General features: G+C 46.4%; 1 protein-coding gene across 6 annotated transcripts; it reads left to right on the forward strand.

Annotated features, from left to right (window-relative positions):
- Window positions 1–246: 246 nt before the first annotated feature.
- On the forward strand, window positions 247–10,588 carry zbtb34 (zinc finger and BTB domain containing 34). Of its 6 annotated transcripts, none has more exons than XM_028996715.1 (3): window positions 247–323; window positions 3,062–3,174; window positions 8,929–10,588. In XM_028996715.1, the coding sequence occupies exon 3, from the start codon at window positions 8,966–8,968 to the stop codon at window positions 10,586–10,588; it is 1,623 nt and encodes a 540-aa protein (XP_028852548.1). In that variant the 5' UTR covers window positions 247–323; window positions 3,062–3,174; window positions 8,929–8,965. The 6 variants fall into 6 exon arrangements, with proteins under 6 accessions (XP_028852548.1, XP_028852547.1, XP_028852550.1 ...); XM_028996714.1 differs by having other exon boundaries at window positions 290–377; XM_028996717.1 differs by lacking the exon at window positions 3,062–3,174 and having other exon boundaries at window positions 305–323.
- The last annotated feature ends 406 nt before the right edge of the window (window positions 10,589–10,994 follow it).

The following is a 10,994-nucleotide window of genomic DNA, read 5'->3' on the forward strand; positions in this document are numbered from 1 at the left end:
TAAATGGCACCAGCGGCTATTATTTTGACATCTATGATTTGACATCTGCTATTTTATCCAGAGGCAGCAATATGTCTAAATTGGCGGCACGGGGGGGGTATAGTTTGTTCGCCGCGGTTTAAGACACCGCCGATTAACTAACAAGCTAAATTAATAAAACAAAAGTGACAAGCGGCTCTTTTTTTCCGTGATCGCAGACGGGACGCTTTTATTTTGACGACGTGTTTCTGTTTCTGTGCCCCGGAAGTGAAAGCTCCGGCGCTGGAGCCGTTCTGGAGCCGGAGAGGCACAGCTGGAGTAGGAGGAGGCCGGGCTGGTGCGAAGTGAGTCGCCGTTTTGTCGGGGGGGGGAAATGGGCGACGCCTGATCGAGAGAAGGTGAGGCGCGGAACCCCTCGGTTCCGTTTGCACCGCGCACCGGCATCGCTCCTTGCGCGGTTCCGATCGAACGTGTCCGGTTTCCAGCTTTCCCTTGCCCCCCCCCCCCCGTGACGTTTAGGCGTTAGCCGTCAAAAACAGCGCTAGTTAGCTCGAAGCTAGCAATTTTTTTCTGTGCATTCTCTTCTCAACTGTGCATGTAGTTGCGGGTTTTAAAATTCCTGCTTCCCGCCGTAGTTTTACGGCGTGGCCGGACGAGAAACTGCTTATCACAAGTTCGTTTTCGCCATCGACTGGCACCCAACGCGGCGTTCTTGGTCCGGTCTGGAAAGTGTGAAATTTCAGTTCCTCCTGTTACAGCTCTCTGAGGAAAAAGTATATCACGTAGTAAGGACATTTTTGAAATTCGATCGGAACGTCGGGTTCTTTTTAAGTTGCTTTTTTTTTGCGTTCTTATCACACGAAAATGCTGTTTTTGCGTTTGTCGTCGTGTGTGAGTTCGTGCAGAATCCAACGTTTAAAGAACGTTTCCGCTGCCGTCGTCGCGCGTCTCGTTGCCGAAATTGCTTCACCGCTCGTTCGGGGCCACGGCCGGGGGAAGTGCCCGAGGAAAGATCACTTCTGCTCGCCGACAAGCCCTGCCTCCTCCCTGCGACACGATGAATCCTCTCGCCTGGCGAGCACTCATGAATCGTAAAGAAAATGGCGATCATATGTAGGTTTTATTATTATTAAATACAGATTTAAGATGATTAAATCCAATTGCAACTTTGCAGTAGTGATTGGGTGTGCCCCCGAACCATCACCTTCCTTTTTACTGAGGCGTGTTTTGGGGGGCTCGATTCACGTCTGCTCCCCGATCTTGAACCAGTTCTTCGTGTTTCGATAACCGCCCAACGAGGCCTGGAAAACTGGTCTGAGTGCGGCGGTGCTTGGTGGTCTACAACTGTGGAGCTGCAAACTTTTTGACTATTAAAAACCAAAAAATATTGATGTCTACTGGTGTACGTAGATGGTTCGTATGATTCGTAGGTGTCTAGTCGGCAGGAATGCAACGTTTTGGGGAAACAGCATTTGCACAGAATTTGTTGTCGTGCACTTAGTACTTTTAGAGCCTTATTTTGAAGGCGCTACAGTAAATGTAGTGCTTGGGGCAGGTTTAAGCGTCTTTGGAAATAAACGGAAACAGAAAGGGAAGTTACGTTGGAAAGAATCGGTAGCCGAGGTGGACATAATACCGCCACACTGGGGATGTTTCGTTTTTAGCTCCCGTCATGCCACGGTAGCGTTAATGGAGCTATTTTAACTCGGCAAAACGTGCAAGTACACCTACACATCCAGCAGTGGAGAGGACGCGCGCAAAAACCATAGAATATCCTACTCTTTTATCGATTAGATCTGTTTCATAGATCATAGATAGATACCGATACCCAATCCAGTTGTTAACCATGATTTTACGGATGTCTTGTACTTTCACCGAGTTGCGTCTTATTTGGTATTTTGTGGACTCGTATCGAGAAACTTGACTGAGAGCGGGGGTCCGGTCCTCCTCTGTTTAGCTCGGGTTTCTCAGCTGGTTATACCACTTGTTCAGTGGACATCACAAACATGATCTTGGGACCGAATCAAACATTCCGACACTTTATCTGTATTTTCATTGGCCAGTTGTACAGTCTCTAGTTCACCTCTTTACTAGCATTTTGGTGTGATTTGCACTTTGACTTTAAATACTGTGATTGTAATTGTCAATGGGGTTTGTGTTTTGCTGTAAAAATATGCTGTAAAAAATATGTACATATGGCATTTACCCAAGCATGTGACTTCATATTGTTTTTTTGTTTTTTATTCCCCTGCACAAACCAAAAATGTGAACCATTTGTAATTTATAAGTGTCATAACATAACATCAAGTGTCAGAGTCATAACATGTTAATAGAGACAGAGCAGCATATAAGTAAAATTTCTACGTAGTCAGACTGATGTCCTCAGATGACTAGTAGTGGGAAATACACAAGGTTCTTTTTTTTTTCCTCCCCCTTTGTTCACAACATTCTTGGTGCAAAGTACAGTGTGGTGGCACAGGGCCATTGTGGGTCATTCGGTGCATTTGGGTTCTCTGGGGGTTCACAGAGAGCAGAGTTTAATGGGTGAACTGTGTTGTCGATGGGCTTCCTAGGCGTTCGCTGGCCGCGCTCTTTAAATGATCTGTTTTTTTTTCTGGTGTATGGTGCTTGTTGACCGCAGGACATGGTCCAAATTATGAGTTTTTTTTATTTTTATCTTAATGCGGGTCCTGCCAGGAACTTTTGGAAAAATAGAGGATGCCCAACTGATTTCAGAATAGCCCTACATGCTTTGGTTTTTAAATAATATTTATTCCTTCAATGATTCTTTAGCATTTGGTGCATAAAGCTCTCCAGTAGAAACCTCAGATTTACTCCCCCCACCCCCCACCTTGGCACCCTCCCATTTCTCAGGTGCTCTCTTAGGCGTTCATGGGAGAAGGGTGTGTTCCACCTAACGCCTCGCTGGATTTTTTATTATTTTTTTCTGTCTGCAAGGCCTGTTAGGACCGACTGAGCCAAATCAACTAACCTGAATGCCGGTGCAGCCATAAACCACTTTTACATAAACTGGATTTGCTTGTCTTTATTTTAAGCCGTGGAAATGTTTCATTTTGACTAGGTGCCGATTTGAGCCGGGTGCTTGTCTCTTCGAGGGCTCGTCACCCATCCTGCGTGGCAATGTCTGACTCTTTGATCGAAGACAGCTCATTTTCCCCCGAGAATTAGGCTGAGGTAAGAGTTGTAATTTATACTGTATTATCTAGGCCAGGCTGTTGGTGAGATAGCAGGCGATGGATTAAAATGTAAAGTTTTGGACTTCTGTCGGTGAGGCCGACTGCAGATTAAAACAAAGTGAGAAGAGGACCTTTTTTTTTTTTTTTTTGCAGATGAAATGCAAACGAGCAGCCTTGTGATATTTTTAACCTCGCTGATTATATCCAAAGGCTTATTTCCCCTGCCAATATCACTATGGCCATTTTTAATTGTCCTTATGATAAAGTGAAGCTTGTGAACTGCTCAGATTTGTTTAGATTTCTGCTTGAACGGATCATAAAACGTGATCCAAAATGTAAAAAGAACATTTATTAGCTAACCTTTTTCACTTTTTTTAGGTCTTCTGTATGAATCTTGTGTTGCAGAGGGATATCCCATGGTTTACTGTGATAAAATACACTGTGGTAAATGTAATTCTCCTGAAGCAACTGAAAATCTTTTTATTTATTTATTTGTATTTATTTTTTTAAAAACCTGAGTAAGGTGTTTGCACGAGTATTAGTGTAAGCATTTAAAACCAACTCATGGCTCATGTCAGATATTTTTTAACATCACCCCCCCCCACCACTCTCCTCTTCTCTTCTTCTCAGTGAGTCAAGGTCATTGTTGGATAAATGAAGTGGTAGAATAATTAGGTAAGACCAGTGACACAAATAAAGGAATAGAAGTACAGTTGTATATAACTGTAACACTGGCCTGTTGCACTAGGTTTCAGTCCATCTCCGCATTTTGCGTTCACTTTTTTTTTTTTTGGCTCTTTTCTTTCATCATCCAAGCAAGCAAAGGACCGAGCAACGAGCGCTTTAAACTTCTTTAAATGGTCCACGTTGTGCACAGCAACTCTAATAACGTACATCTGTGACAGGTAGCAACATCTGTGACAGGTTTCCACAGAAGAAATGTGGCTGGAAGTACAGCAATTAATTGTTTTCTGTGCTGCCTGGTGTAAGGGACGTAAAGGTGCCGAGCTGCCTGGGTGTTCGAGTCAGATCCCGCAAAATGTACTGGCACATTTGTGTGTGTCTGTGTTTTTTTTTTTTTTTCATTGGGCCTTATAAATTCTGTCAAAGTGCGTATATATTTTAAGTATTTATGACATAAAGTTGCAAAAATATTAAAATCGTAAGTTTATAACGTTCTCCAAAATCTGTGCCTCACAACAAAATACAGCTTTAGTTCCATGATCCTGTCTACATTTTTCTCCATTTAGAAATTTACATCCATTTAATAAGGAAATTTAGTTACTTTTTTCTTTCAGAAATGAAGGAATATAAATGAAATAATTCGTCAAATCACAGATAACGTCTTTGGCACATGCTTCGTGCTATATCCATTCCTTAAGATGGATTTCCCCAAATTTGCCTCCTTCCTGCAGGGAGCTTTCTGTGTCGCCTATCATATTTCTTCGCATGGCCTTTGCTTGTGTAGCAGTTTTGGCAGGACTGGGTTAGCTGACTGTTTTTTTGCAGAATAGGCAAATTGCAGCTTATCTTGAACTCCGCATTCTGCCATGCTTATACGCCAGCGCTGACATTACGCTTTCCATGATTATGCCTTTTCTCCCCCCACCTCTCCTTTGTTAATAGGCCAATGCCGTTCTCCCCCCCCGAATCCTCTCTGTACGCTCAGTACAGCCTTACCAGTCACCTAGTGCACAGTTGTCCACTTATCGATGTTATACACACAGTAGAGTCTTAACAAATTTCTGTACACTTTCAGCCACGCAGTGCTTTTTAACCCTTATAGGCCAAATGTATGCCATTGCAAATGTATGCCATTGCAAATTAAGCAGTTTTACTCTTTTAATAAATATATGTAAACCGCTCGAGGATTTTTTTCATCCGAAGTGTAAATGCTTCCTCTACCAAGATCAGCAAAAATGCAATTTCTTCATTTATTTTGTGGTATTGTGGCAGCTATTTATGTTTTCCCCATATTGAAGACGGTTTCCTAGATCCAAATAAGTAAGATAAGAGATCGTGGATGTAAAATCGCTTTTCTGTCCTGAGGACACATGTGAAAACTGTATGGTTAGCGGGGGTGAAGTGTTGAGGTCTTTATTATCCCAAAAAACTGCCAGGTTAAGAATCTCACAACAGATGTGCAGAATCTTTTTTTTTTTCCTCTCCTCCCCTTTTAGTGGCTTAGGGTAATGCAGCGCCTTTATAAAATGCTTTACTTTGGCCGCTTGACCAGTATAACATTTTCGCTGAGGTTAGTGAGAATTTTATATCACCACTTTGCATCCCTGAGAAAAACTGCAGGTTGTTGGCGACCCTGGCTTGGCTGGATCCAGATCCAGGTACAATCGCTGGCCCACCGCCTGAACATGCATTCTGGGGCCGTGGCAACATGACGTCACCTGACCTTGGCCGGGTTCAATCAGTAGACCTCACAGAGCGCAAACACGACGGCATACGGGCCCGCCGGGTCGGCTGCACTTGGCGACATGGCGGTTGGCAGCCGCCAGGTCCTGTATATGGCTCCTTACCTGTTTTATCGCGCAATGAACTCCTTAACCCATAACACTCATTGCACAGACATGTACCCTGTGGTAATGTGAACCACATCAGCAACATGGTTTGCCAACTACCTGTTTGCCCGGTTTGTTTTATTTATTTATGCATTTGTCTATTTATTCATTGCACCGAATGGATTCCAACAAGCTGAAAATGCCACGAGGGCTTTCCGTTGGTGTTTATCTGTGGCAAAATGGCCAGAGAGTGAAAATTCTGTGGCGGGCTGGAAGGCTGCCACGAAACGCGCTTGCCTCTCGAGCTCACCGGAACGCCTTAGCCCAGCATTCCCTGGCTGCCTCTCAAGTCCCGGGTTCCGGGGTTCAGCTCTGCGCACACAGAGCTGGCAGAAGCTTCCTTCACACGTCTACTGCATACATGCCATATAGCGTAATGGTGCCAGTGGGAGTAATCTGTCTTGGTGTCATCCAGTCTGTCTGACCCTGTAACATATCCCCATCTGACATTTCCAAACGCCTCTTTCTCACCCTCCCGCCGCCCATCTCAGCAGTGCAGGATGAAGACATATGGGAGGTGGGACAGGTGTCTTGGCGAGACCTGGCAATTGGAGAAAGTGTTTACGTACCCCAGCCTGCTGACTGCGCTTCGTGTTTGGTTGCCCAAGAGCCACAACAGGCAATGATTGGTGCGGTCTGTGAATGTGTGTGTGGTAAAGGTCCTCTTCGGGGAATAATTCTCGGCCGGCTTTCGCGTTTTGGCGCGTGAGGTGGTAAAACCTGTTTACTCGGCCGCTGTGTTGGGTGGCCGCGCTGCTCCTGTTATCTCCATAATGAAGCAGCGTTGTAGGCCTCCAGTGGCTCTCTTAAATACCCGCTTTCTCTCTCTCTCTCTCTCTCTCTCTCTCTCCCCCTCAACCTACTTCCATGTGTAACGAAGCTAGCGCTCCTAGCAGATAGCCTATTTTGTCTATTTTTAAATGCAGCTTTACAATCCAAATGCTGCGACTGCATCCACAAATGAGAGCAGTCAGTAACATAATGAAGTGCTCACAGTGCCAAGTTAGCAACCTTCTCATGCTGGAGGTGGCTACGGATACTACAGTTATAAGTTGGGCCAGTAAATGGATTTCCAAAAAAAAAAAAAAACCTTATAAATATGAGATTATAACTTTTTATATTATATTATGTTATTTATTTATTTATTTATATAACGTTTGTCAGCACTTTACAGTGAAGTGTTCTATCCTTTTTTTTTTTTTTTTTTAATCCATGGTTCAGGTCACACAGTAGTAAAAATTAGTTTTTTTTTTATTTTTTTTTTATGTTAGTCATAAAAACATGTCTACAGGTGCAAAGCTGATTACAACATGACTTTTGTTCTGTGCTTATCAATTTTCAAAGATTATCGGTGCTTCAGAGCTTTGCCGTGAACAGCTGCCAGATTTTCTTTTGTCAATTGCTTTTGCCATTCGACTTGTTGGACGGAGGTGCAAAGGGTTGCTTTTTGGGCTACGCAGCACTGGGCAATTATATCTCAATTCACAATCAAATTCAGCTCGGTCTCTGTGATTAGTTTTAGGCATTTTTTTTACAATCAAGATATAAATGGCAGATTACGGCATATTTTGTGTGTGTTTTTTTTAATTATATATAAATAGAAATCCCAAGTCTTCCGAAAGTTCCAGGAGTCTCCCGTGTATTGATAGCAGCTTCCTGATGCCCATAAATTTAATTAAATATCCTGGAAACTAGAGCAATCAAACAAGAGCATCGCGTGTACATCATGCAGTTGAAATAAGCACGTGATGAGCAGGAGTGGTGTAGCCTAGAGCCTCTGAAGGCCACAGGCTCCAACCCCACTTACTACCATTGTGTCTAGGGCCGTGCGATATGGCATAAAATTCATATTGCGATATAAATGTAACTGTAGACAGTATATATTGTGGTGTATAATTCGATAAGTAAATTTAAATGTGACCATTTTTGAAAGGGTAACGTGCTCATAGTGAAGGCACTGCAACCAGAAGTTGTACCATGCAGTCCCACCAGGATTCCAAGATGGAATTATTTATTTATTTGTTTGTTTGTTTATTTATTTATTTATTTTTGAAATCGTAATGACTGTTTTGCACAGGGCACCAAACAGGTCATTTCCATGCGTTTTTGGGCTGCCCACTGCTCACTCAGGGTGATGGTTAAAAGCAGAGGACACATTTCGTTGTGTCACCGTGTATCACAATGACAATCACTTTCACTTCCATTTCATTTATTTGGTCTGGAGTATTTTTAAAACCTTTTAAACTGTACATTTAAGGATAACTAGTCATTTTTATTTTTTGAAACTCAAATTTAGGACTTGTTAAGGATCTGTGGAAACCTGCCATGTGGTCCGTGCTCTTGCCCAAAAATAATGGCTGGTGCAGCAAGTGGGTTTCACGCCGGTGATGCCACTTTGTCATTTTCGGTATGGCCAGATAGTTCCGCAGCAGGCCGGTATAATCAAAATATCTCCCGTTTTTACCGTTTATACCGCACAACCTTTATTTTGTCCCTGAGCAAGACAGTTTGAGTGTCTTCAGGCGGACTGTCCCTATACTGATTGTAAGTTGTTCTGGATAACAGTGTCTGGTAAATTGTGTGGATCACTGCATATTATTTAACTTATTTAACTTCTTGAATATCAAAATTATGATGACTTTTAAAGCTGGGTGAACTTATCAATTTCTTAATGTAACCCCAGAATCCAGAGATCAGCGTGTGTGTGTGTGTATATATATAATCAAAAAACCTTGGATGGCAATGCAGCTCAAGTCTCTTATGGGCATTCTTTGGTTTAAAATCTCTGTAAAATTGGCCAGCTGCTGGATCCCATTACAGACCCTGCCAGTGTCCAGATTGTTCGTGCACAAACAACTGTGTTCATTGTGATGGAAATTTCGAAGAGTGCAAATGCCGTCAGATTGGGTAAACCTCTGGAGAGAAGTCACGTTCCCTGGGCAGCTAGAAAGACATTTGTGACATTGTTTCTCCTAGTCCTTATTTGACAAGAAGTAGGCTTGTGGTCGATGACTGTGTGTAAATCTCTCTGAACCCCCCCCTTCCTCCTTGAGTCTTAATCAGTTTTACCAGGAAGTGTATTTTTATCGTGTCTGCTGCATTTCCTTCATAAGTCTACATCCTTTCACAAAACAAGATCTTTTGACCGACTTGCATTATTTTCCCTCCTGCTCCATTAGGCTGTCCACAGACCAGGCTAGACATCACCCCCGAGCCATGGAAGACGGCGGCGGCTACGTGGAGTTCGACGTGCCGGAGTTCAGCAACACCGTCCTGACCCAGCTGAACGAGCTCCGCCTGCAGGGCAAGCTCTGCGACATCATCGTGCACATCCAGGGCCAGCCGTTCCGCGCGCACAAGGCGGTGCTGGCCGCCAGCTCGCCCTACTTCCGCGACCACTCGGCTCTGGGCACCATGAGCGGCCTCTCCATCTCCGTCATCAAGAGCCCGGAGGTGTTCGAGCAGCTGCTGGCGTTCTGCTACACGGGCCGCATGGCCCTCCGCCTGCGCGACATCATCAGCTTCCTGACGGCCGCCAGCTTCCTGCAGATGCAGGCGGTCATCGACAAGTGCACGCAGATCCTGGAGGGCATCCACTCCAAGATCAGCCTCCCGGCCGGCGTCTCGGCGGCCGCCTCGGCGGCGGCGGCGGCGGCAGCAGCGGCCGCCGCGGCCGCCGCCATGTCTGACGAAGAGACCTCCGGCGCGGCTCCCTCCCACACCGGCCGAAACGGCGTGAAGGACGGCGGCCTCTTCATCAACCCCACGCAGATCTCCCCGCCCTACTACCACCGGCAGCGTGAGGGTCGGGGAGGGGCGTCCGGCGCCCGCGGGCCGCGCCATCACCACCAGCAGCAGCAGGAGGAGGGCCAGTCGGACCGCGGCAGCAGCGACAGCGTGTCGGAGCAGGACGTGTCCATGGAAGGCGAGACCGAGCAGGTGGAGCTGATCGGGAGGGACGGGCAGGTGACGGACGTCCGCGTGAAGCTGGAGAAGCTGGCGGAGCGGCCGAGCTACTCGGACAGCTCGTCGGCCGGCGACGACGGCTACCACACGGAGCTGGTGGACGGCGAGCAGGTGCTGGCGGTCAGCGTGGGCTCCTACGGGCCGGTGCTGCCGCCGGCCGGCTACGGCTACTCCGCCCTGTCCTCGCCCTGCTTCGTCGGCCTCAGCAACTCCAGCCCCTCTCGATCCATCCTCAGCGGGTTCAGAGGAGGCCGCGCCCGGTCCAAGCGGCCGGTCCCGGTCCCGCCGGAGGTGCTCAGCCAGCTCAAGTCCAACTCTGAGGACGGAGAATCCACGTTGGCGCCGGCCGCGGCTGCGGGGTTCGAGAACGACGTCCGGGAGCGAAGCCTGCGGGGCCAGTGGTACCCCTACAACGAGCGGCTCATTTGCATCTACTGCGGCAAGTCCTTCAACCAGAAGGGCAGCCTGGACCGCCACATGCGCCTCCACATGGGCATCACGCCCTTCGTTTGCAAGTTCTGCGGCAAGAAGTACACCCGCAAAGACCAGCTGGAGTACCACATCCGCGGCCACACGGACAACAAGCCCTTCCACTGCCAGATCTGCGGCAAGTGCTTCCCCTTCCAGGGCACGCTCAACCAGCACCTGAGGAAGAAGCACATGGGCTCGGCCAACGACACGGGCGCCCGCACGGACTCGCCGGAGGGCGCGGAGAGGGCCGCCGCCGCCGCCCAGAAAGACCCGGAAGACGCCTCGGAGGGCAGCGCGGCCTACGGGGAGCTGTACGCCGAAGACGCGGCAGGGAACGACAACAGCGAGGAGAGCGCCAAGTGCAGCCCAGAGGAAGCCGCCACGTCCAGATGTGATTACTGAGAGGGAAAGAAGGAGGTTTTTTTTTTTTTTTTTTTTTTTAGGTTCTTTTCCCTCTGCATAAAGCTTTAAACAGACCTTCTCTTTTCTTTCTCCCCTCCCTCCCTCCTTTTTTCTTTTCTTTTTCTTCACGTCTTGGAATCAGCTGTGATGGAAGACAAACCTGCCTTGAGCATTTTCTACTAGTTTTTTTTTTTTTTTTTTGTCTAACAAGAGTTTTTGAATTTCTTTCAAAGGGAAGGAGACCTGTTCTCGCTAAGGTGGCCGCACTAATCAAGGCCTCCACAATTAGAACGTTTTTTTTTTTTTTTTTTTTACCTTTTAATATATGCATATATCTATATATTTCCATTTTAAAATACATATTTACAGAGTAATATAGGCATGTTGCAATAATGAAAAAAGAAAA

Source organism: Denticeps clupeoides, chromosome 11 (assembly GCF_900700375.1).
Source record: "Denticeps clupeoides chromosome 11, fDenClu1.1, whole genome shotgun sequence".
Classification (NCBI taxonomy): Eukaryota; Metazoa; Chordata; class Actinopteri; order Clupeiformes; family Denticipitidae; genus Denticeps; species Denticeps clupeoides.

Bases quoted from the DNA above. Each gene is read 5' to 3' on its own strand.
- zbtb34 (XM_028996713.1), top strand. From the start codon at position 1,064: ATGAATCGTAAAGAAAATGGCGATCATAT. The intron at 1,093-8,928 runs GTAGGTTTTATT...CTGCTCCATTAG, and splicing joins AAAGAAAATGGCGATCATAT to GCTGTCCACAGACCAGGCTA.